The 26,118-nt window shown below is 44.4% G+C and overlaps 3 protein-coding genes across 4 annotated transcripts; 1 reads left to right on the top strand and 2 right to left on the bottom strand.

Moving 5' to 3' along the window:
* Positions 1-6,452: 6,452 nt before the first annotated feature.
* On the bottom strand, positions 6,453-8,587 carry LOC129869095 (protein EOLA1-like). 2 transcript variants are annotated; one of them, XR_008761849.1, is made up of 3 exons: positions 7,916-8,587; positions 7,457-7,784; positions 6,453-7,329 (listed from the first exon to the last, which is right to left on the bottom strand). XR_008761849.1 is itself a non-coding variant. In XM_055943596.1 (2 exons), the coding sequence occupies exons 1-2, from the start codon at positions 8,172-8,174 to the stop codon at positions 7,570-7,572; spliced, it is 474 nt and encodes a 157-aa protein (XP_055799571.1). In that variant the 5' UTR covers positions 8,175-8,587; the 3' UTR covers positions 6,453-7,569. The 2 variants fall into 2 exon arrangements, 1 of the variants encoding a protein (XP_055799571.1); XM_055943596.1 differs by having other exon boundaries at positions 6,453-7,784.
* Positions 8,588-8,687: 100 nt separating this feature from the next.
* LOC129869094 (transmembrane protein 185-like) lies at positions 8,688-13,660 on the bottom strand. Its single transcript, XM_055943595.1, has 7 exons — positions 13,042-13,660; positions 12,325-12,501; positions 11,969-12,176; positions 11,739-11,822; positions 11,447-11,623; positions 11,227-11,350; positions 8,688-11,060 (listed from the first exon to the last, which is right to left on the bottom strand). Exons 1-7 carry the CDS (start codon positions 13,077-13,079, stop codon positions 10,816-10,818), a joined length of 1,053 nt encoding a protein of 350 aa, XP_055799570.1. The 5' UTR covers positions 13,080-13,660; the 3' UTR covers positions 8,688-10,815.
* A 104-nt stretch (positions 13,661-13,764) lies between these two features.
* LOC129869092 (cysteine protease ATG4A-like) lies at positions 13,765-19,187 on the top strand. The gene is made up of 13 exons (XM_055943594.1): positions 13,765-13,860; positions 15,484-15,594; positions 15,691-15,762; positions 15,851-15,949; positions 16,370-16,471; positions 16,729-16,801; positions 16,949-17,028; positions 17,138-17,379; positions 17,490-17,568; positions 17,689-17,834; positions 18,028-18,084; positions 18,163-18,274; positions 18,562-19,187. The coding sequence occupies exons 1-13, from the start codon at positions 13,851-13,853 to the stop codon at positions 18,624-18,626; spliced, it is 1,248 nt and encodes a 415-aa protein (XP_055799569.1). The 5' UTR covers positions 13,765-13,850; the 3' UTR covers positions 18,627-19,187.
* Positions 19,188-26,118: the final 6,931 nt, after the last annotated feature.

Here is a 26,118-nt window from a genome sequence, read left to right as displayed (position 1 = left end):
CTTTTACTTTAGATTTGTGTGTATTGTTGTGAATTGTTAGATATTACTGCACTGTTGGAGCTAGGAACACAAGCATTTCACTACACCCGCAATAACATCTGCTAAATATGTGACCAATAAAATTTGATTTGAGACTAAGGCTGGTACTGTAGGTCTGTAGTACTTGACTATCACAGTATTGAGCTGTGTATACTATAGACACATAGTAATCACACTGTTGGCTTCACTTTCACAGAGAAACTATAAAGCTATTATGGTGTTTCATTGTGAGAGATGCAGGGTACCCCTGCCTACGGGGATGCACACTCTGCCTGCATGACCTGTCTTGGGTTAGACCACACATGGAGAGCGCTTAGAGAACCCAATAGTTGTTTAGCCTACTCTTCCTTTGGAGAATGCATGCGCTTAGCATGCCTGGAGGGGATGAGGGCCTCAGTACAGTCCTCCCCGGCTGATGACTGTATTCCGCCCTTGCGGCAGCACCCCCTCCCCATCTAAATCCCCCATCCAAACTTAGTATGGCTGAGGAGTTGATCGGCCTTGAATGTCAGGCGGAAAGCCTGCGGGAAGAAGTGGACGCTTTATGGGGGATGATGATGGCGACTACACCCTCTCTCTCCACGCTGGAGACGAGTTGGGTGACAGTGCTTCAGTGTTTCGAGCACATCGGGGATCAATGTGCTGGAGCTCAAGGCGGTTCACCTGGCACAGTTCCTGCCCTACTTGGAAGGGAAGCATGTCGTGATCAGATCAGACACCACCACGGTAGTGGCATATATCAATCACCAGGGGGGACTGAGATCACGGCACCTCCACAAAATGGCTCAGGAGCTCTTGCTGTGGGCTCAGAACCGCTTAGCGTCATTGCAGGCAGCGCACATCCCTGGGGTCTTGAATCGGGCAGCGGACATGCTTTTGAGAAATGGCCCTCCGGAGAGGGACTGGAGTCTACACCCTCAGGTGATGTTACAGCTGTGGGAAAGGTTCGGGAGAGCGCAAGTGGGCCTGTTTGCATCTCAGGAGAACACTCATTGTCCCAGCTGGTTCTCGATGTCGGACATTCTAGGCCCTCTGGGTTTGGACAGCCTCACTGACGATTGGCCGGCAACGACACTTTATGCGTTCCCACCATTTCCCCTGATCACAGCTACGCTAGAAAGGGTCCGTTTGAATGGCAAGGGCAAGCGGCTAATCCTGATAGCCCCATACTGGCCGAGACGACCATGGTTCAGCCTCCTGTTGTCCCTCCTCTCTGGGACACCATGGCAGCGGCCGCTGAGACCCGACCTGCTCTCTCAGGCTCGGGGGACACTGGCATCCGGACGCTCCACCAATGTGTCATATCAAATGCGGTGTGGCATTTTCTGTACTTGGTGTGAGGATCATAATGTTGTCCCCGAGTCGTGTGATTTACAAACGTTTTTACACTTTTTACAATCACTGCTTGATGTTGGTTGAGCGGCATCTACGTTGAGTGTGTATTTAGCCACAATTTCGGCGTGCCATGACAATGGCCCAGAGGGACCCATGGGTGGCTACCGATTGCTCTCCGAGTTTATGAAGGGAGTTAGACGTCTGTGTTCAGCGAAGGCCCGTTCGGTGCCAAACTGGGACCTTGACATGGTGCTGTAAGCACTTGCTAGGCCCCCATCGAGACCCTGGGGTTAGCGTTTTTGAAGCACCTATCCATAAAGGTGGCATTCCTGTTGGCTATTAGCTCTACTAAGAGGGTTAGTGAACTTCATGCTCTTTCAGTGAGTGCTAAATGTTTCCGAATGGGTGCAGACAAGGGGAGTGTTATCCTCCGGCCTAAATTCTATTTCTTGCCAAAGGTCCTGTCTGACAGACATGTGAACCGGCCCTTGCATTTGTCCATATACACATCTTTCATGACTGTGAGTGGATAGGGTTTTTCCCCAAGTGTGCCTTGCCCAGTGAGGGCACTAGACACTTACTTTATACGGACTAAGACAATAAGACAGTCAGATCAGCTGTTTGTGTGTTATGGTCAGACAGTTCTGGGGAAGAGCCTATCGAAACAGAGACTCTCATGTTGGATTGTGGACACTATAACTACAGTATATCAGCTGGCCGGCTGGACTTTGCCGTCTGCTGTGGCGGCGCATTCTATTAGAGGAGTAGCTACATCGTGGGCCCTGCTTCGAGTAGTTCCCCTTGCTAGGTACTATCGAGTGAATGTTGCTGCAGCCAACCAGGTTGGGCCGTGTTGGGTGTTGCCTCCACTTCCCTAAAGGGAGATGGAGGGGATACAGCAACCATGACTGCCTTGAGCTCAGTCTAACGGGATTTTGCTCCTGCCTGGCCATGCCTAGTTCACCGATTCATCTGGTATTGTGATACCATATTGGATTGATCCGATTTATATAGTGCGACATAACGAAGGCTACGCATGTAACAGTGGTTATGTGAGCTATTGGATCACTCCAATTGTCTTGTCGATGATCTACGGTGCCTCGAAAAGGACACAAGGTGGGATTAGTGCAGTGGCAGCTATTTAAGGGGATCAGCCACAGCACTACCAGGTACACAGGAATAATCTGAAATTCTTACTTGGAATGTACTGTATCCTGCCGAGCGGAAGGATACCATATTGGAGTGATTCAATAGCTCACATAACCGTGGTTACATATGTAACCTTCATTTTGTATTGCAACACGCTTGCTGTTGTTAGCAATTTCTTTGAAAATAACTTGTGCGTGGAATTGACAGCATTTTAGCAACATGAAATCTTAAAATCTGTTCATATAACCCCAGGAAGAATTACACTTTTTAAAAACCATTTTCTGACAAGCGACCATTTAGATATGGTCACGTTTTCATAAATTCGTAGAATGTTTGGGAATGACATATACTAAGGCATTTGTGAATATTCTATAGCAAAATACACTGCTCAGAAAAATAAAGGGAACACTTAAACAACACAATGTAACTCCAAGTCAATCACACTTCTGTGAAATCAAACTGTCCACTTAGGAAGCAACACTGATTGACAATAAATTTCACATGCTGTTGTGCAAATGGAATAGACAAAAGGTGGAAATTATAGGCAATTAGCAAGACACCCCCCAAAACAGGAGTGATTCTGCAGGTGGTGACCACAGACCACTTCTCAGTTCCTATGCTTCCTGGCTGATGTTTTGTTCACTTTTGAATGCTGGCGGTGCTCTCACTCTAGTGGTAGCATGGGACGGAGTCTACAACCCACACAAGTGGCTCAGGTAGTGCAGTTCATCCAGGATGGCACATCAATGCGAACTGTGGCAAAAAGGTTTGCTGTGTCTGTCAGCGTAGTGTCCAGAGCATGCAGGCGCTACCAGGAGACAGGCCAGTACATCAGGAGACGTGGAGGAGGCCGTAGGAGGGCAACAACCCAGCAGCAGGACCGGTACCTCCGCCTTTGTGCAAGGAGGTGCACTGCCAGAGCCCTGCAAAATGACCTCCAGCAGGCCACAAATGTGCATGTGTCTGCTCAAACGGTCACAAACAGACTCCATGAGGGTGGTATGAGAGCCCGACGTCCACAAGTGGGGGTTGTGCTTACAGCCCAACACCGTGCAGGACGTTTGGCATTTGCCAGAGAACACCAAGATTGGCAAATTCGCCACTGGCGCTCTGTGCTCTTCACAGATGAAAGCAGGTTCACACTGAGCACATGAGCACATGTGACAGAGTCTGGAGACGCCGTGGAGAACGTTCTGCAGCCTGCAATATCCTCCAGCATGACCGGTTTGGCGATGGGTCAGTCTTTGTGTGGGGTGGCATTTCTTTGTGGGGCCGCACAGCCCTCCATGTGCTCGCCAGAGGTAGCCTGACTGCCATTAGGTACCGAGATGAGATCCTCAGACCCCTTGTGAGACCATATGCTGACACATGCACATTTGTGGCCTGCTGGAGGTCATTTTGCAGGGCTCTGGCAGTGCACCTCCTTGCACTAAGGCGGAGGTACCGGTCCTGCTGCTGGGTTGTTGCCCTCCTACGGCCTCCTCCACGTCTCCTGATGTACTGGCCTGTCTCCTGGTTGCGCCTGCATGCTCTGGACACTACGCTGACAGACACAGCAAACCTTTTTGCCACAGTTCGCATTGATGTGCCATCCTGGATGAACTGCACTACCTGAGCCACTTGTGTGGGTTGTAGACTCCATCTCATGCTACCACTAGAGTGAGAGCACCGCAGCATTCAAAAGTGACCAAAACATCAGCCAGGAAGCATAGGAACTGAGAAGTGGTCTGTGGTCACCACCTGCAGAATCACTCCTGTTTTGGGGGGTGTCTTGCTAATTGCCTATAATTTCCACCTTTTGTCTATTCCATTTGCACAACAGCATGTGAAATTTATTGTCAATCAGTGTTGCTTCCTAAGTGGACAGTTTGATTTCACAGAAGTGTGATTGACTTGGAGTTACATTGTGTTGTTTAAGTGTTCCCTTTATTTTTTTGAGCAGTGTAGAATGAGAAAGCGGCCATGCATTTGGACAATTAATAGATACTGCAGTAAATAAAACCGGTGCACTATAGCCAATCAGAGCTACAGTAGGTCTTTAAACAAACAAGCCATTTGCCACACGGGTACTTCTCATTTGGGAACTTTACAGTCCTATTGATTAACCAACCATGAAAAGGTAGGATCTCTCTCCCTCTGTTGTGCACATCAACAACAACTAATGCTAGCCAGAGCAAGATGAGCTAAAATCTAACGAAGGAACATTAGTTAAAGCCTCAAAATAGCACTGATAAACGATGGGGAATTGTAGCCTTCTCGCCCTTCTGCAGCTTGCCTGCCAATGCATGCTTGTCCCAACCAAGCACCCAAGATAGCATGCTAGCCAACTTTAGCAAGTTAACAAGCTACTTCCAGACACAAATGAGAGAATGCCTCACTCTGACCATTTTACTCACCGTATCAGAGCTGGTTAGGATGTTTACATGTTATCTTGTACTTTTCCCCCTACGTTTACTGACACCAGTCATATTCAGCAGGTGTTGCACGTTCATAAATTCATCAGTTCTGTGCTCTGGCACACAGACGAGAGTGCTCTGAAATCAGAGTTACATATCTCTCTGCATTCACTCTGGCTAACTGGATAACAGTCTTTAAAGTTCTAGCTAGCTAACCAAATTACACCTGCATCTCTAGCTGTGTATAGCCACCAAAAAACGGTATGAGGGGGAAAAGTCAATCACTCACCCACTCCTCCAATGGCATGACATCCTCCTAGCAGCTAACTAGCTAACGTTAGGTTCTGTGTTTTTAGCCTGCTATATAAATAGATACGTTAGGCTATTAGCCACGTTTATGACTGACTGTGATCATTGCCTTGCTAGTTTGATTGTATTGACATTTCCAGCGTGAGTTACATTTGTCTGTTTTTGTCCAGAATATTGAGTCATTGAACCAGTGCATCCCGAATGGACGAAGCAATGTACCAGGCCAGCTGTTATTTACAACCTGATAGAATTATTTTCTGGACTACCAAGAAATGTATTTGTGAATGATATCAATCATGCATTGAACTGCATCCATCTATTCAGAGCCAACAATGCCTTACTGAACGCCCTGGAACGTTGAGTCAAATAGAACCTCATTTTTTAATAGTTAAAACGGTGTCAGTTCCACTTTAAACTTTAGATCACCAACTTACTTTGTGTACTAAACGTGAATTGCTTTTTGCCAAGGAAAGTAATTGTTGTACATTTTGATTGGGAAATGCTTAATAGTTGTGTTTTTGTGTTCTTATGATTGGGACCTACTGGCTTATGAGTTTATGGACTGCTTATCCTTTAACATCATGCTTTGTGACTGCTGTCTTTCCATCGGTCCTATGCAGTGGTGTAGTGGTGACTGGAGAAGTGGGTATACTAAAATGTTGGCAAAAAGTTCCCAAATGGCCAGCCCAGCGAAGGAAAGGCACCCTGTGTGAAAAATCCTGTTTTCCTGTGTTTTTTGTTTTCCTATAGATTTTCAGGTTTTCATTCTCAAAATCACTTTCTTTTAATATATATTTTTTTAATGATGGTCTAAGTCCACAATAATGCTTAAATCACATCAATCTGATTGGGTGGGCCTGTCCATCCAGGCCATCAACCCATCCCTTTTTTTTTTTTTAAGTAACCTTTATTTAACTAGGCAAGTCAGTTAAGAACAAATTCTTATTTTCAATGACGGCCTAGCAACAGTGGGTTAACTGCCTTGTTCAGGGGCAGAACGACAGATTTGTACCTTGTCAGCTCTTGGATTCGAACTTGCAACCTTTCGGTTACTAGTCCAACGCCCTAACCACAGGCTACGCTGCCGCCCCACTCTGGGTCGGTATACACTCTGGAGTCGGTATACACTCTGGAGTCGAGGACTAAAAGAGGAAGAGAGCAGCTTCCAGATTCTGTCTCAGAAAAACATATCCAAGAAACCTTAAGATACCGCTCAGACACAAATTGAACCCAGTGGATGCCCATGTTTATTACATTTCATTCTCAAAACAACTGTGGACCACTAGAGAGAAATTCTAGAATCTATGAAATGCGGCCTCACGGGAATGTAAGTATTGATAGACGAGGAGTTGTTCACACGGGAGGTAATGAAAAGCACCGAACCATCCAAAATCTGCGAAACGTCTGGCATGAAGAGTTTTCTCCGCCAACTCAACGCCTATGGATTTAAGAGCTTTCCCTGGTATCGAGGTCGACTTCTAAGCACCTTCATTGCTTAGGGAAGACAGCGCATGGACGTCAAAGGGAAGTTTCATGAATATCAAATTGTGTTACGCTAATTTCCAATTCGGACGTGTGACTTCTTGACACTGACTTTTTAATCCTGCAGCTGCACTACTACTCCAATCCCAATTTCCGCCAACCATTCAAACATCTCCTGTCACGAATGAAGAGATGTGTGCAGGTCAAAAGGCACAAGACTTGGCATAGGGAGGGAGAAATCAGGTAACAGCAATGAGACCAGCGCTGGACACCAGCATAGCCCAAGCGTTGCAGATACAGGCAGTGTGACTCCGACTGGGCTGAACTGGGGAGCTCCACTCCCAAGCACTTCAGCCATATCGTTGGCACCAGACCTTTGCACTTCAGGCCAGGAGGCTGAAGAAAACAGCAACAGCAGCCCAAGCACCGGTTGACTACCCAGTTCTCAAAGCAGAATGCTCGAGCAGCTTGTCTAGCCCAGCTCCAGACCCACATGACCACCACCTGGATATCCTTCGTTCTTCCATTAGTGATGGCATGGCACCCTTGCCCTCTTAACTCCTCACTGCCACAGGGATTCACCTCCCATAGCTCCAATGATTCAGACCTCCCATTCTCCCTGCAAACAGATTTAGATTAATAATAAATGCCTATTGCAACAAAGTTATGGTGTCTATATGAATTTTAGACATGCAGGATATACAATAACATTGACAATACTTTGGTCCATTGGTCATTTATTGCACCTTAAAGCGAAAGCGAGTAGTCTACAAATATATTGCCTCCCTAACTTGATAGATGATCCTGTCAAAATCCTGTCAAAAAAAGTACAAAATGAGTATACATTATTTTACTACAACTACGCAGATGGCAGTAATTGCACTGGGATATCTACTGTCCATATGTCTTTGTGACCTCTGGCATAAAGGGGTTCCTTGAGCCAGCGTGGGTTTGACAGCTGTGTGAGGTGTTTCTCTGTGAGCCCAGTGAGCACTGCTGCCTTCTCCAGCTCCCTCAGATCCTTCTCTGGCACATTGTCAGAGCAGCACCAGGTCTCCCCCACTTCCACCAAGCCTAAAAACAAGACATGATGGGGGTTGGAGATTCATCTACTTTACAATTCCAAATCGAGTTTATAACAAACATGAGATGTGCTGTGTTTTAGTCCTCACCACTTTCTAAATCATGCAAAAGTACTGTTTTACCTGCTACGACTCCACGGCCAAATCTGTCTCCGGATGCCAGAAGTTCCTCTATTTGCATGTGGCTCATTCCCAGTGTATGGGTGAGGATGTCTCTCCACTGGTCGGCCTCCCAGTCCTTCTGCGCAATATGAATAGCTAGAGTGCAGTTTTCCATTGTGGACAACAGAGGGCGCCAACGTGTCTCAATACTTTTTACACCGTCCAGTACTAATCCTGCATACGGCTGCTTGAATGATAGGCAACCCACTTGTAATGTCATCGTCACTCCACGTCGTGAATACTATACAACCAGGTGCTAGCTACTCTATCACGCTAAATCAATCCTAAAATAATGAGCTAGTAAGAAAGAGCTGTTGCACACATCATCACGCAGTCAATCAATGCCTTTGTAGTCTCTGTGACGCGTAAATTATGGCTGGCTGGCTACATGTATCCGACTGAAATTATAAAGGAACAATGATTGACTTGTATTTATATAGACCACCTTGTTACAACAAATGCAATTTACTCGGCAATTCCTCGACGCACCAGAAACGTAATTTTTGACATTAGCTACAAGACTTTTCAACTACTCTCCCAAACCTTACACACTTCCTGTTTGTCCTGTTAACAAGCACGTCTTGATAAGAAGGTAATGGGAGTTCCAAAATGTTTAAAATAGTCGCATAGTGCCACCTAGCGACTGACAAGTCCATGGAAACCATTCATTCCATCATTTGTATTCACTGTAAATTGCAGCCAATCAAGTATACACAATGTGGAAACGGAAAAGTATTATTTCCAAAAGGTATTATTTCAATTTGAAATCAATGTTCATGCATTTGACACCGTTAACAAACAGTGATTTAAATGTTTTCAGCATTTAACACGTACTGAAGTGCTTGCCAGCAGAAAAAAAAACAGCTATATTGCAACAGAATGTGTATGGTGAAAGGTAAGAAACAAGGTACAATAGAGGGGAAAAGTATAACATTGGTCCGTCCTCAGTCAAAAACATGTTTTCAAATGAGTAATGCTCATCTCTCTGGCCAGCTGAGAGTGGTCACAGAACATAGACAAAACAAACAAAACATGAGGGGATACCATTAGAAGTACAATGGGGGGGGGGGGGGACCATTTTGTATGAAGGGGAGTCACAATTTCATAGGTATAATAATAGAGAAGCGCCACTGCAGGTTCTCCCTTACATTACCCAATGTAGACCTGGCAAGGTAGAAGACGCAAACAGGCTGTTAACCCATAATACTCAAGATTAATTGAAAACTAGAATACACTACTAGGAACCTTGAGGTGAAGTTGTGCACCCCGAATCTGACATTATTGTATCAGCAAAGGCCAACTACAATGACTGTCATAATGCCATATACACTGAATATACCAAACATCAGGAACACCTTCCTAATATTGTGTCTGGCACCTACTAACATACCCCTGTTCAAAGGCACTTAAATCTTTTGTCTTGCCCATTCACCCTCTGAATGGCACACATACACAATCCATGTCACAATTGTCTCAAGGCTTAAAAATCATTCTTTAACCAGTCCCCTTCATCTACAATGATTTAAAGTGGTTTTAACAAGTGACATCAATAAGGGATCATTGCTTTCACCTGGATTCACCTGGTTAGTCTATGTTGTGGAAAGAGCAGGTGTTCTTAATGTTTTTATACACTCAGTGCAAAGGGCCACTAGAGGAACAAGGTTGTAAACTTAAATACAATTGAGTGGACATAGATCAGGGTTGAGTCTTAATTCAGGAAAAGACCCTATGAAATCAAAACCAAACCATCCAAATATAAAAATGGGTATTAGGGAATAATACTATATATACACACTATTATATTACAACAAATGTTCCTCACAATATAGAAGTTAAATAATTTAATAAACAAAAGCAAATATACCCAAGTAGCAAGCTAATCTTAGGTTTAAAAAGGATAGACTAATAAGCATGATCGTGTTGTCATCCTAACATATAGTATTTGAGCTTTGATACAAAAAAATAATAATCAGGGTTTGGGAAATTTGACACACATACAACAGAATGTATCTTCAACTGGAATAATGTGAAAGATATCTGAATTTTAAAAGAGGATGCACGCTTTGGAGATATTTTGTTGGCGGCCAGAACATCACAAGGAAAATAGAAAGTACTATACAGTATATCACATAAATCAATGAAAAGGAACTCGTTCTTTCCACTGCCAATACAATGGAAAAACACACGTTGATATGAGTGCCTTTTCTTCCACATACTCTGCCATGGATTTTTGTTTTCAGAAAAAACTCATGTCCAAATTCCGGTCCCACCAGGTCCCATCGCTCACTAGGAGTGACTTACATGGAAAGCTATGCTCTTCTGCCTCTTCTTTAAAGGAGAAGTTGTTTGTTTTTTTACAACCAAATCTCTATTTCTGATGTAAATGGCATGTTATAGAAGGGTCCAGCTAACTTTTTTATTTGTGATTGTACTTGTTTTTGAGAAACTTACTCCAAACAGCAAATCACTTCCTCATCCTCGTTGTGCAATATGGGGGCCCCCCAAAACCATGAACAAACGCTCCAAAAACACCAAAATAGGTTACTTTAGAAACGGTAAAGCTCTCAGTATAGTGACGCAGGTATTTAGATATGTACACATGAAATTGCATCATTCCGAACTTTATCTGCAATGTAATATGCCGTTTCTAAAAGACCATATTTGGGGGCTTTTTCAGGGCACCCATACTGCACAACAATAATGAGGAAGTGATTCACAGTTTTGGGGTAAGTTTCTACTTAACCTTCTATAACATTCCATTTAATAAAAAATAGATATGTGGTTGTAAAAAATACTTATCCAGCTGTCTGGTGCATGTGAAGGCCATCAAAGCTCTAGAGCAGTTGTCGCAAAGCTTTCATTTAGTCAGGCATGTCAATGCACAGTTTTGGAGGAGGCACAAAGTACTTCCCTGGGCTCTGTGTGATCACCACACCATTTTTTTTGCTGAACATCGGGGCTATTTTTGGCGGGTCGTGTGCAGGCATCTCCTCGCACACCTCAGGGTCCTCATGGTGCAGGTCATAAGAAACGTTCCCATACTCCCGCAGGAAGGGAAAGAGCTCAAGAAGAAACTGGCAGAAGTCTTTTCGGATGCCAAACCACCCTGTTAGAAAATAGAAAAAACAGTTAAAACAAATATAGCTTAAAGCAACATTTAAAGAGTTACACTGACTGCATTCTCAGATAAATAAAAAATAACATTGCCTCAATATGACTGATATGGCAATTAATTCTGCTGCACTGCTATCACTGTCTGAGGAATCACTCACAGTGGTTGCCTCCTTTCTGGCCAAAGGTTGTGGCCATCAGAGTCACCAGGGATACCCAGAGAGGCACGAAAACTGACACATAGCTGGAGCTGTAGTGGCCATCCAATTTATGGACCAACAGGATCTGAAGAGCCAATGACACAGACAACAATAACAATGTCCCAACTTCTTTAACTCTCTGAACACACAAATAACTGGGGGGGATGGCATGACCACATACCTCAAAGGTGAGCAAGGGTACAACGATTGTCATCCAGCTGATCGCCATGGTGATGTGAGTGCGCCGTTGCTCTGCGATAACGTCCATAGACCGCAGAAAGAGCACTGACCACACCATGTAGTAGAGCACCACAAGGCACAGGAAGGACATGAGGATCCACAGTGGCACACAGACGACCTGGATGACAAAAATCAACAGAATGTCTACGTATATTTCCATTCCAACTCGCTATATATTGTACTCAATTCCCATAATATTTCAGACCAAAATATTAGGGAGGTAGTTCTCTTACCAGCCATGGCCAACTGATGATTCTATCCAGTCGGAGGGCAATGAAGATAAACTGGAGAATATTGACCGAGCACAAGATCTCCAACTAATACAAGGAAAGATAGGAAGAACAGAAAAAAATGGGTGGGTGGGGGGGGGGAGATATATGTATCTGTTTATCACCAAGATCTAGCCTAAATATGCTATTTGAGAAAAATAACATCCTTGTAACTGATAAAATGTCAGACTGACCTCTAGAGAGCGATCATGGCGGAAGCCCCACACACATGCTGCAACAGAGACAGGCGAGACGAAGAAGAGGGGCATGAAGACCAGCAGCCAGAAGTGGGTGCCCCTCTCCACACGGTCACACACCAGAACCTCAAAGGTGAGCAGGAGTAGGTGTATCCCAACCGCTATCAGCATGGCCTTGAACTCCACACAGGTTTCACCCTCAGCCCTGCATTGCCAGCATAACAGGCACAGTAAATAAGACATACTAGTCAGCAGTGATAGGTATGGCAACCAGACAGCTTCATGTTGATAAGACAGCCACAATGACAGAAAAACAAAACAAAAAATAAAAGAATTTGGGTTTAAAAGCACACCTGTACTGTGGGTTATGGGACCAGACGCCTGTGCCAACTGAGGCACCGATGATAACCATTAGCTTCCATAGCCATATGGGGGCAAACACAGCCCAATAGCTCCATTTGATGATGCCATCCAGACGCAAGGATAGTAGAACAGAGAACAGCAACAGACAGGCATAGATGAGGAATTTACTGAGAAGGAAGGAAGGAAGGAAGGGAGGGAGGGAGGGAGGGAGGGAGGGGGGGAGACAATTTCATCAACCATGAATCACAATTTCATCAACCATGAATCTATTCAGCAATAAATTTAGCTTGCTACTCATCAGATTATGTTAGCGCAGGCTGGTACAAAAATGTGCACCCCATGCAATTCCAGAACAAGGAAACTGAGCTCAATGGAGTCAGCCATTCCGACTATTCAGCCGTTAAGTTATCTAACTAACGTTAGTTGACATAAAAAAAAAAATGCTAACGTTACCTAGCTAATAATAACGACTGTAAAACAAGGCTGACTAGCTAACATCAATGTTTGCTAACTTAGCTAATGCTGTCCTTCCCCAATATAATAGCTAAATTAGTTTTCTAATGTTAGCTAGTTCGTTAGTTGGGTCAGAAGTCCTAATGATTCACCGGTTCAGATAGCTAGCTAGTTTGCTAACGTTAAGTTAGTTAAGTTCCTGGTAGCTCGAACGCGAGACATTAACTTAACAGCTAGATTTCTCTTTACGTTACCTGGGATTGAAATCTTGAAAGAACCCCCGAAGATTCATGACTATATTTTATATTCTTATTTGGATTAACAATAAAATTACGTATCAAGAGGATGTTTTTTTTTTAAATCAGTCAAACTGCTTGCTATTGCAGTTCACGCTAGCTAGAGAGATAGGCCACTAGGGGCGTCATGTACAGTAAGGCTACCGCCACTGGCAACAATGTAGCTAGTATTGTCAAAGCAAGACAGCTTGCTACAATGATAATGATAATGAACATGCTGTTCGACATTGCAGAAGACTGCCGACTGACTGATCTACAAAGAACATTGATTGCACCTTAAATAACTACTCATTAGTATTTGTAGATCAGTCAGTCACAATTGACCCGTGATACCTAACACTACGATTTTGATCCTCTCTTACACTGCCACATTCTGGCACAAAGCATGAACGTTTTTTGACTGATATATACATTGTAGCCTAAACGCACGCAAAAATCAAATAGGATTATGTTTTAAAGCAACAGGCACGCATTTAATAATTGAGACAATGAAAATGAATATTTTTCATATCGGAATTAGCCATATGTATGTCCATAACCATTTTTTTGAATTGGGTGAAAAAACTACAAAAACCAGACTGTCAAGTAATGTTTTGCAGTCTGGAAACTCTCACGTGGATTCGTTATGAACAAGTATTTTTGGTAGATGTAGTTTATGATTTCAAATGTTATTAGTTGTCACGAATCACAAACGCACTTAAACTACATTACCCAAGAGGTTATACTATGCGTGTATCCTGCATTTTAACGCCAATGACAGCCGAAGGATGGAGTCAGGTAATAGCCACTAAAACAAATACCGTATTCACTTATTATGCGCCTCTCAGTTAGTCCCTTACATGTGTTGTCAGATCGTCCTGCCATTGAACCAAAAACATGTTTTCTAAAGATGTTGGTCGTTCTTAACTTGCCCCTGTAAAAAGCTATGGCTGATGTGAAAGTTTAGCCATTGTTGTTTCCTTGGTGGCCTGTTTCGCTCACTTGTCTACCCGGCGGCTTTCATAACATTTGAAAAGCGGGGCATTGTCAGTGGAATGTACTACTTCTCTGAAGTACGATATTTATTTTTTCAGTGTAAGGATGCTATGGTAATTTGGTCACACACAGTATTGTACAACTACACTCGTAGACGCTACTTTAGCCCTATTTACTATAGTGTCTTCTGGCAGGGGGAGTTTTGTTAAGAGTTCCGACGCTTGCTCAAAACATTAACACGCATCGCTTGCGGTACTGTTTTAGGAACGTATCTGTCATATCAGTTAAATATTTATTTTTTTAAAAGGTAAATTACTACATGCCTTTTATAGGGTTAGTGTTCCCACAAGGCCATATCTTCATGTTACGCCGCTTGTTTACAGAAGACATGGGCCGCCACCTGTGCTAATTAGCTATCTTCTTCGATGAGGTTTAATGGCGTTCGGAATCCAATACATGTTGCATTACCGCCACCTATTAGACTGGAATATAACCTCCCTTTATGCTTTGCTTAATTATAATTTTTTTCAACAAAAAATAATTACAACAAATGCCCTACCATCTAACACTACACTCACAAAAAAAGTATAATAAATACCATAATAAATACCGTAGTCCTACTTCAGGCCAACATCCTGAAAAGATGGGACACCACCACTTAACACACCCTGTAACTCTTCTGATGTCAAGTCTCGCACACCCAAATACCTCTCTGCAGCTGCCACCACAACCTCAATTGTCTGCGTCTTACGTTCCATCCCTGCAGTACAGTTGATAACCATTACTATAAATGTTAAAAATCCAATCTTACTGAAACATATCACTTGTTTATTTATACCTCTGTACTTTTACAGATCTACTACTCACACCACTCTTCTTAGGATCCCTCCCCCTTGACCCATCGATTGCGGTCACACCATCCATACGGCACCTCCGACCATATTTTCGGACCAAACATTATTGTCTCTAACTGGGGATGCAGTGTAGTTTGTCAACAGGAGGCACACACAGTATATGAGTCTGTACAAAACCGAAAGATTCTATCTCGTTGCCATGAAAGATAAAGGGCCGTATCAGCATATGTTTTCGAAAACCGTTTAGAAAGCGATGATTATTGACGTTTCTAAACGTTAAAACACAGCCAAATCTGGGCAAATGTAATGGCGGCAAATGATTCATACGGAGAAGAAGGGTTTTTGAGATCTAGCGTACAGCCTATACTGTGTGTTATCAGGCATAACGACAAATCAACCTGCATGTCTAATAATTCCAGCAAACCTAAATTATAATGTCAAATTGCAGCTAAATAACAACCCATATACCCAAAACTTCTTGTGTATAAACTCTATGAACTGGTGTATCACATCATGTACGTTTATTGACAAGTCTTCTTTTGTGTCTCCCATTTTCCATGTCTCGTTTCAGTATTAGCCAAGTATGAAAACCAGATAAATGTGTTTTCTGAGTTCCTTGAAGACTTGCCTGACACCGACGAACCTGTATGGGTTTTAGGAGAGTGTTACAATGTTAAAACAGGTAGGCTGGCATCTTCTAGCAGTCATATTGGGATTTATATGTGGGGAAAAGAAGCAGAATAAGGGCTTGACGGTGCTTCTTGTTGTGTGGTCACAGAAAAGACAGAACTCCTATCAGACGTTCACTCGCGGTTATGGTTCACCTACAGGAAAAAATTCTCTCCCATAGGTGAGTGAAACAGGCAGATGTTATTGTGTTATCCAACTGATGGCTAGTTGCTTTAACGGTTAAGTGTCTATCTTTGTTTGGTCTGTAGGCGGAACAGGGCCCTCTTCAGATACAGGCTGGGGATGCATGCTACGGTGTGGGCAGATGATTCTCGCACAGGCCCTGGTATGCTCACAGCTGGGACGAGGTGAGGAGGATGTCTCAAGAGTCGTGTACATAGCTGTATGGGGTGGGGATCTATGGAACTGCATCAGCAAAGGGGTGTTTTATGTGTGAATTATTCATCTGGGGGAGAGATTTTGAGGATCTCAAATAGGTCATGATATGTATAGTACTATGTAATCAATTCAACAGTGAGAAAGAGAAAGGGGTTATATCAGACAGGGTATCAGAATGCATAGCTGCGGGAATTAGGGGTGATGAGGGTGCTGCAGCACCCCCTGAAAAATCTGAATATATATATTTTTTTTTTGTGTGTGAAAAATAATAGTTTTTTCACAAAAGTAGTGCACTGGGCCTTTACTAGTCCTGTATTACCTGACCATAGCATCTGTAGCATGGCTATGTCAGAATGGCACGGTGATTGTGGCCTGTTTTCCTGTTGTAGCCTGGCGTTGGAGGACAGAGGGAGGACAGCCAGAGGAGTACCATCGTATCCTCCACTGTTTCCTGGATAGGAAAGACAGCTGTTACTCCGTACACCAAATGGGTAAGACAGAGTCATAAGCTAACCCTGCCGTAACCTTGGTCTGACCACACCTACCATGAATCAGCAGATGAAATGTTTTAGTTTTTTTCTCTCACATTCCTATAATTGTCTAGAGGACAGGTCCTCAAAGTAAAGAAGTGTAACTTGAAGAAAGAATATCAAATAGCCTGATGAATAGACGGCAGGTTAGACAGGCTAGAAAGGAGCCATGACTTAGACCTTTGCAGTGACTTTGTTTGCCTTTTACCTGCTTGCAGCTCAGATGGGAGTCGGTGAAGGGAAGTCTGTGGGAGAGTGGTATGGCCCAAACACAGTTGCGCAAGTACTCAAGTAAGTATTTTATGAGCATGTTTTACGACTGATCAATTCATTCATGAATATTGATTACGGAACATTGAAATGATCAGTAGTGGACTCAGTGACTTCAAGCTAAAATAAGTTTGGGCCACGAATAAGGAACCTGTTATCTCTCCTCAGGAAACTTGCACTATTTGATGACTGGAATTCTCTTGCTGTGTATGTGTCAATGGACAACACGGTGGTGATCGAGGACATCAGTACGTTTTCTTCTTCACCTGTTGAACGATTACCATCTGAGAGTTCTGTATAGGATCACAAAGGTGATGCCAAAAGGACACAAATGTTTTCTTTCCATGTCCTCTCCAGAGAAGCAGTGTCGCCAGGCAAGCAGAGGGAGCAGATTGCGGCCCAGACCCTGTGGCTGGGGGGAACCCTTCACCTCTGGAGAAACACCAGAGCAAGCCTGTTTCCACACGCACGGGAACAGAGCCACGGTGTGTCCACATTCTCAATCCCAGTCTCGTTCTGACTGGAGGCCCCTGCTGCTGGTCATACCTCTCCGTTTGGGAATCAACCACATCAACCCTGTCTACATCCAGGCCCTCAAGGTACAAGGAATTCTTCTGTTCTTATTCAATTGATACTAAACTACAATATTCCTGTATTTGCAGTTGCTTTTTAAATAGTTATACTGGTCTCACTCTGTTCTCCCATTCAGGAGTGTTTTAAAATACCACAATCCTGTGGTGTGCTGGGAGGAAAGCCCAATCTGGCCTATTACTTCATCGGATGTGTAGGTGAGTCTAAGAGGAAGCCGTAAGTGAAGGTTCCCAAAAAGGAAGCAAAAAAAGAAAGAAAAGCCAAACCTGTGAGTTGTCAAGCCACTGTGTTCAGCCAGGCCTGTATGTGTCCTCCAGGAGAGGAGCTGATATATCTGGACCCCCACACCACCCAGTCAGCCGTGGAGTCAGAGGCTGGCAGCGGAGTGGACGACCAGAGCTACCACTGTCTGAGGAGTCCACGCCGCATGAAGATCACCAACCTGGACCCCTCTGTGGCCCTGGTGAGAGCTGAAGCCACACACCGACCACCATAACCTGCTCTGCTACCGAGCCTCCTGTCTCACGGGCCTCGTTCGTATAGTTCAAATGATTCTTTTTTTTTTTTAAGTGGCATGTTCTAAAGTGTTGCTCCAATGTGAATTTTGTGTACAGTGGTGATGATTTTGCCAATCAAAATTCAATCTTTTTTTTAAGGGATTTTTTTGTAAGAGTGAAGATGACTTTGACAGTTGGTGTAGCCTGGTCCAGCAGGTAAGAGTCATCCACTCAAACCACACGTCAATACAGATGACGGTTATTCTCTTGTGATTGAGACCCGTGTCCTTTAAGGAGATCCAGATGAAGAGGAACCTGCGGATGTTTGAGCTGGTGGAGAATCACCCGCCCCACTGGCCCCCCTTCGTTCCTCCCACCAAACCAGAGGTTCAGACCACAGGGGCAGGTATGAGCTATGTCACCAGACAGACCCATAATATTACACCAATTACAAATTCTGTCTGCAAATAATTATAGGGATACAGGTATTCAGCTTCCACTCTTATTTCTGTTGTTTTGAAATGTCAGTATAGGTCTATACAGGAAGTGTATTTATTTATAGGTGCATGACTGCTCCTTATTACTTGAACCGTATTGAAACATCTATGTGGTGTTTAATCTCAACTGAAACCTACAAACTAAATTGAGTGTGCCGTGTCAAACGGATTACTGTTGCGTTCTCTTTTTGAACAGAGTTCATCGAATCGTCCGACAAGCTGTCTGAGTCTGAAGAGGAGTTTGAGATCCTTAACGTGTGACCAGCTTCCCCTCCCCTCCGCCCAGTCCAGTGGATGATGGCGATTGGGTTGATTCCCTTGGCCACCATCTTCCATACTGTACTGTAGAAGTGCCTCAGAACATCACCAAGCATTAACTGCTTACCACTTTGCAAAAAAAAAAAAATCACCAACAAGAGACAATACTAGATAAGAAAAGATTCTGGACAACAACTCAAAACAAAGTGACCAAATGAAGGCAGAAACATGATGTACACAGTAAATACAAGCTTGCACTGTCTCACTTTGATGTTGTAACTGGGAAACAAAGCCAGGGTCCTACAGTAGGTGAAGACAGGGGTGAGGATGATATCTCCTCGTTACACACTACCTCCTGACGCCAGGAGACAGCAAATATGCAGACACATTTTTTCCCCCAGGGTTAAAATACAAACATTCAACAAATAACTTAAGAAAAGTGCCTCTCTTAAATATATGTGTGTTATTCAATGGTTAGAATAAGGGGTTTCCCAAGGTATTGGTGTGGAACATCCCCACTCATGTAAATATGCCTGACAATAAAGTTATTTAAATATATTGTAATTCAGCCTCAGGGTTGATATTCTGTTCTTGCACCATCTTCCTTGTGTGTATTTCTGAGAAGGAGCTAAAATGGCCTTGTGTAGAATAGAGTGATCATTAGCAAAAGTGGCTTCTTGTGATGAACCTAACCCATCTGTTCCTGCAAACCCCTTTCCACTGATGAATTGTTGTTCTATGATGGTTATTGATTGTCCCTGCAGCTCGCTGTATTAGTACGGAGGATGATGGCCTGTGGTGACAACTGAATTATAATGGTTCTAGTATTACTGGTTGTACATCTAACCCAGTAAATGAAGACAAGCTGTGGATAACATTTTCTATATTTTAAATGGTGTAATCCTATCTCAGGCATAAAAGGGTGATATCGCCGTGGCAATCCAATACGAAACAGTTTTTTTTATTTTTTCCGTACAGGTACAGAGCAACTTTCCAGTAAATGCCCCGTGAAAAATAAGAAAATAAAACATCCCTCTCTTGACTCACAAAAAAGACATCAGTAAGGCCCACACAAAAAGAATATTCTTCAAATTGACAACCAATACAAAACCAACTTCTTTGTAAGGAGCTATAGGAACATGTTCTCCAAGTTAGCAACAACCGCCAAAAGAAAATAAACATGACAGGCATTTTCAATATGAATAATTAAACTGGGAAAAAATAACTCATATTTTCCTTCTTCTCATTCTATAGACAACGAGGCTGAGTATTCACAATCTGGTTTGTTCTGTATTAATCCATTCAAAAGCAGGATAAACCAGTGACATCCAGCACATACAAATCACTTTGGATGAGAAGTACGACGAGGTAAGCTACTGAGAGGGCTTCTACCGTTCCATTCAGTGATTGCAGGATGGCACACGAGGACTTAGTCATCGTGCTCACAGTTCCTCTGAGGTGGGGGGGCTGGTTGGAGCTTGGTAGAGAGGAATAAGAGGTGCAGGACCTAACAGCCTCGGGTGAGCCATGTGTATGAGGCTCCAAAGAGACATGTATTCATCACAGTGAATGATCGACATGACTAAGGCTCTCCTTTGCTGGTGAACAGCTATGTGGAAGCATCATGTAGCCCTGCGGCCCCACCTGGTCTGAGGAGAACGTGGTAGCACTAGGTGTTTGAGGAGTGGGAGTCATATTGACCTCTGAAGGGATATAATCTGCATCATGAGGCCCTGGGCATATAACTGCCCTCCACTGAGGATGTATGTGTACTCTGATGATAGACATGAAGGAAACAGGGCTTGGATGAGAGGTATATTTCACATTTTGGAGCGCATGAAGTGATTTACTGGTATTGTCTGGAATATTCAGGGGTAGACTTTTTCCACATCAAAGATCTCGCCATTACCTTGAGATCCATGGCCACGTAGTCAGTCCGGCTGTTCTCTTCAATGAGTGGGAGTCAGAGGTGTTACTGCTGGAGAACTGAAAGGCTTGGAGCCCAAATCCTCAGCCCAGACAGAGCCTCTGTCACTGGGAGAACCACAGACAGAGGTGCCAGAGGGGAAGGCAATACGCTTGACCTCATCTTTACTAGATGCTGTTCTTCCACTAACCTCATTGCAACTCCCCTCCAAGTCTCCGACCACTACCTTGTATCCTTTTCCCTCTCGCTCTCATCCAACACTTCCCACACTGCCCCTACTCGGATGGTATCGCGCCGTCCCAACCTTCGCTCTCTCCCCCGCTACTCTCTCCTCTTCCATCCTATCATCTCTTCCCTCTGCTCAAACCTTCTCCAACCTATCTCCTGATTCTGCCTCCTCAACTCTCCTCTCCTCCCTTTCTGCATCCTTTGACTCTCTATGTCCCCTATCCTCCAGGCTGGCTCGGTCCTCCCCTCCTGCTCCGTGGCTCGACGACTCATTGAGAGCTCACAGAACAGGGCTCCGGGCAGCCGAGCGGAAATGGAGGAAAACTCGCCTCCCTGCGGACCTGGCATCCTTTCACTCCCTCCTCTCTACATTTTCCTCTTCTGTCTCTGCTGCTAAAGCCACTTTCTACCACTCTAAATTCCAAGCATCTGCCTCTAACCCTAGGAAGCTCTTTGCCACCTTCTCCTCCCTCCTGAATCCTCCCCCCCCCCTCCTCCCTCTCTGCAGATGACTTCGTCAACCATTTTGAAAAGAAGGTCGACGACATCCGATCCTCGTTTGCTAAGTCAAACGACACCGCTGGTTCTGCTCACACTGCACTACCCTGTGCTCTGACCTCTTTCTCCCCTCTCTCTCCAGATGAAATCTCGCGTCTTGTGACGGCCGGCCGCCCAACAACCTGCCCGCTTGACCCTATCCCCTCCTCTCTTCTCCAGACCATTTCCGGAGACCTTCTCCCTTACCTCACCTCGCTCATCAACTCATCCTTGACCGCTGGCTATGTCCCTTCCGTCTTCAAGAGAGCGAGAGTTGCACCCCTTCTGAAAAAACCTACACTCGATCCCTCCGATGTCAACAACTACAGACCAGTATCCCTTCTTTCTTTTCTCTCCAAAACACTTGAACGTGCCGTCCTTGGCCTGTCTCCTCACCACGTGCTCTCCACGTGCTCTCACCACGTGCTCTCACCACTGGTGTCCCCCAGGGCTCTGTTCTAGGCCCTCTCCTATTCTCGCTATACACTTGGCTCTGTCATAACCTCACATGGTCTCTCCTATCATTGCTATGCAGACAACACACAATTAATCTTCTCCTTTCCCCCTTCTGATAACCAGGTGGCGAATCGCATCTCTGCATGTCTGGCAGACATATCAGTGTGGATGACGGATCACCACCTCAAGCTGAACCTCGGCAAGACGGAGCTGCTCTTCCTCCCGGGGAAGGACTGCCCGTTCCATGATCTCGCCATCACGGTTGACAACTCCATTGTGTCCTCCTCCCAGAGCGCTAAGAACCTTGGCGTGATCCTGGACAACACCCTGTCGTTCTCAACTAACATCAAGGCGGTGGCCCGTTCCTGTAGGTTCATGCTCTACAACATCCGCAGAGTACGACCCTGCCTCACACAGGAAGCGGCGCAGGTCCTAATCCAGGCACTTGTCATCTCCCGTCTGGATTACTGCAACTCGCTGTTGGCTGGGCTCCCTGCCTGTGCCATTAAACCCCTACAACTCATCCAGAACGCCACAGCCCGTCTGGTGTTCAACCTTCCCAAGTTCTCTCACGTCACCCCGCTCCTCCGCTCTCTCCACTGGCTTCCAGTTGAAGCTCGCATCCGCTACAAGACCATGGTGCTTGCCTACGGCGATGTGAGGGGAACGGCACCTCAGTAACTTCAGGCTCTGATCAGGCCCTACACCCAAACAAGGGCACTGCGTTCATCCACCTCTGGCCTGCTCGCCTCCCTACCACTGAGGAAGTACAGTTCCCACTCAGCCCAGTCAAAACTGTTCGCTGCTCTGGCACCCCAATGGTGGAACAAACTCCCTCACGACGCCAGGACAGCGGAGTCAATCACCACCTTCCGGAGACACCTGAAACCCCACCTCTTTAAGGAATACCTAGGATAGGATAAAGTAATCCTTCTGACCCCCCCCCCCCTTAAAAGATTTAGATGCACTATTGTAAAGTGGCTGTTCCACTGGATGTCATAAGGTGAATGCACCAATTTGTAAGTCGCTCTGGATAAGAGCGTCTGCTAAATGACCTAAATGTAAATGGCTTAAATGTGCCAGAGGGCCAGAGGTGTGTATCAGAGACATTGCCACTGCTGCCGGATACACTGACGGGGCTGGTGGTGGAGATGCAGGCACCTGTGACTGAGGCTCTCTTCAAGGCTTTTATTGATGCAGACATTACGGAGAGCCACGGTGCCCGTCGCAGGGCTGATCAGTTGTTTACCTGTCCCCTCTCCTTGGCTAGAGGATTGGTTAGGGCTGTGGCAATCATCTCTTTCACTTTTCTGTGGGGACAGTTTGCTTACAACAGTTTCAGTCCTTGAGGAGCGCTGGAGCCCAGTCCGGCTGGGTGGCAGGTTGACATGGTGATGACGTCACGTGGCAACTACAGCGCAGGGGTTTGATGGGAATGATTGACTCTTGCTCCGCGGCCTGAAATCAGGGATGGCCGTCAGCGCTCTCACGGCCACCAGGATCGTCTCGTGCATGTTCTGAGCCACTACAGGGTCACCTGAGTCTACCTCCATCCAGATCTCCGCGGGCCCTGTAGAGGATCGAGCGACCCACCTCGATGAAGAAGAAGCACTCGGAGTGACCACAGCGACAGACATTCATCATAGGCAGGTTCACAGACAGCGTCTCTTGGCAGAGAGAGACAGCAGGCACAGCCTCGTTAGGTTCTTGGTTTGAAGATGGTGCCAGGAGAGATTGTCCAGCATCCATAATTCAACTCCTCAGTGTCCTGGTGCTCTTTTCTCTCCTAGATACTCAGGTCATTCAGAGCCAGGTACCTATCCTCTTGCTCCTTCGCTATCATGATAAAGTTCTTATCCTTAGTGTACAGGCCTATCTGGTGCTTGTGTTTAGAATCTCCCCTCTTAATAACAGTGAAACATTGATACAGATCAATTACCTTCTTATAAGAACTCACAGCACTGGGAGATTTCGAAATTAATTGTAGTCCAAGAATGCAGTGATGTTTCCTCTAGCTAAATGTGAGCACTGCTGCCGAGGGAAGATGTTGTTGTGGTTGATTATGGTGGTTTCAGGTTAGGTGAATAGCAGCTACGCAAAATATATTCTCCTTTGTTATACCTCTGCACTCAGGTGTTTTCGCCATTTTCAAAGCGCTGAACGTTCCGGGGAAACCAAACTTTTAGTGCTCAGTAGCTTGTACATGTTTTGATTTTCTAATACATTTACTTACATGATCAGGTAATCACCAGGTTATTCGCAACTAAAAGCCACTATTTTTGCTGTGCAATTGCATTTTCGCTACACATCTTCAACTAATAAATCGCAAATTTTTCTTGAAGCAGGATGCACTTCTGTAAAATTAAGATGACACTTGAATTGAACAGGTCTGCGTTTCAATTGGTCAGTCTTTAGGGTTTATGATTTACTATAACATACAACACTACCAGCCAATAAGATCGAGAGGTTTTGACAATAATTAAGTAAAAAATAATAATTAAATGGCTCGACACTTCGTCTATGTTGGAGCACTATAAAAAAGGTACGTAACATAGAAGTTGGGCAATTATGAAACAAAGTTACCAGTGTGACAAGTCTATGCTTTAGGTTGTGTATTTAGCGTACCATATAATTGACTCGTGACGGTGGTTGGCTACAGACCTATTGTATGATTCTTTTGTTGCAACATGTAATACTTTATCTCTCAATTTCATAGTGTTTTGGAGCCAGTCATATTTTTGCAACAAATCATCTTTACAAACACACAGGACAGTACAAGATATCTGAGCAGAATTTACACTTGTTTTGGCTCACAATGTTTTCCCTACTCACTCTTCTGATGAAAGGATTTCATGCAAATTGTAATGAGGATAGTTTACGTGTAGGATTATATTGGCTTCATAGGCCTATTATGGGTCACGTTCAGTTTCCAAACGTTGTTGAACGTTTCCATGAATAGAGCCGACATGATTACATGTCGGAGACGGAGAGGCGTGTTGGTTCTACATAATAACATGTTTTTATCTGAATGTTCCAAAACTTTGTGTGGTGCTGAACGCGCCCCTGGTACTGTCCCGTTCAGCCTTAGGGGGGCAGTGTAGCGCATACTGGAGTTGAGATGAAAACACTGGAATCTTTAAATGCCCAGATTCTGATACTGTAATAGAATGTCACTTGTTGTCAATTGTCAATTGTTTCTAAAGAAAGATGTTCGATGCATGTTTCCTTCATTCATCTACGTTGGCTTTTAGTGCATAGTTGCATCACAAGATACTGTACTTGCAGGGCCACGCTCAAGCACTGTGTGACGAAACCAACCAAATGCAATTCCAATTCCATTTATTTGAGATTCAGATAATAAATGGTAGGTAAAACACATGTTTTTAGCATCTCATGCGAATGACTCTATGGATATGGAAAGATTTCAGACAGCTCAGAAGGATCGGATACAACTGCATAGTAGATTCATGAAACATAGATCCAGTTTTATGTTGCAATACACCATCATATTTGTACGTGTACAATCCTTATATGAACCCTTGTATGATTGTTTATTTGAGCACAGGAAAAGTACACACGCTCCCGAGATGCAAAGATTGTGCACCCACCCAACTGGGTCAAAACGTCATTTTAGTTTATTTTTACTGACATCCTCATGTAAAGAGTGTTTTCTTCTACTGTACTACATGCTGTCTGCTACAGGAAAGGGAAAACTGGGGTGAGGGGCAGGTCAGAAATGTGATCCCTCTATGTCTCAGTAAATTAAATCCCATGGGCTATTTATATCTCCTTCTCCAGAGACAAATTCTTCTTTGAAAAGCTCCTTATTGACATTTGCAGAATAATCTCTACAGTATATTGTACTGCAATATATCCTGTGATGTCATCTGCAATATATCCAGTGATGACATCTGCAATATGTCGACCGATGCCAACTGTAACATGTCCAGTAATGCCAACTCACCCTGTCCCAATGAGGCTTTGTTGTCTATTTCTAAAAATGCCCATAGATGAGGAGCAGCTCATAGCTTCACATAGAAAGCTGTCCCCTACTCATTCACAACATCTGATGGTCTGTGGCACTGACTTTTCAAAATACCATTTCCATAGGAAGAGTTTTGGTTGGACAAAAGTCTTTGAGTGTCAAAATGGCAAATACAAGTGCAGAGAGTATGCAGTTTTCACTTGATGTTTCTCCTCATCCCCCTGAGTTGTTTCTCGTGCTTCGGGGATGATACCTCATCACATTGTCCTCCTCGTCCAAACTTGCTGCCAGAGTCCGTCACTGTCTGCACAGTCAAGATCCTCCTCACCGCTTCCTGCAGTAGATGCTTAAAGTCCGGCGCT

This window comes from Salvelinus fontinalis, chromosome 13 (assembly GCF_029448725.1).
Source record: "Salvelinus fontinalis isolate EN_2023a chromosome 13, ASM2944872v1, whole genome shotgun sequence".
In the NCBI taxonomy this organism is placed as follows: domain Eukaryota; kingdom Metazoa; phylum Chordata; class Actinopteri; order Salmoniformes; family Salmonidae; genus Salvelinus; species Salvelinus fontinalis.
The sequence above is the reverse complement of the archived record's forward strand: the minus strand, read 5'-3'. Positions and strand labels throughout refer to the sequence as shown.

Coding starts and splice junctions, on each gene's coding strand:
- LOC129869095 (XM_055943596.1), bottom strand. CDS start 8,174: ATGACATTACAAGTGGGTTGCCTATCATTCAAGCAGCCGTATGCAGGA. Junction 7,785..7,915: donor TGGCCGTGGAGTCGTAGCAG/GTAAAACAGTAC, acceptor TCTTGTTTTTAG/GCTTGGTGGAAGTGGGGGAG.
- LOC129869092 (XM_055943594.1), top strand. Junction 17,029..17,137: donor GGTGGTGATCGAGGACATCA/GTACGTTTTCTT, acceptor TGTCCTCTCCAG/AGAAGCAGTGTCGCCAGGCA. Junction 18,085..18,162: donor GGTGTAGCCTGGTCCAGCAG/GTAAGAGTCATC, acceptor GTGTCCTTTAAG/GAGATCCAGATGAAGAGGAA.
- LOC129869094 (XM_055943595.1), bottom strand. CDS start 13,079: ATGAATCTTCGGGGGTTCTTTCAAGATTTCAATCCCAG. Junction 12,502..13,041: donor TTTCAAGATTTCAATCCCAG/GTAACGTAAAGA, acceptor CTTCCTTCTCAG/TAAATTCCTCATCTATGCCT. Junction 11,061..11,226: donor CCAGAAAGGAGGCAACCACT/GTGAGTGATTCC, acceptor ATTTTCTAACAG/GGTGGTTTGGCATCCGAAAA.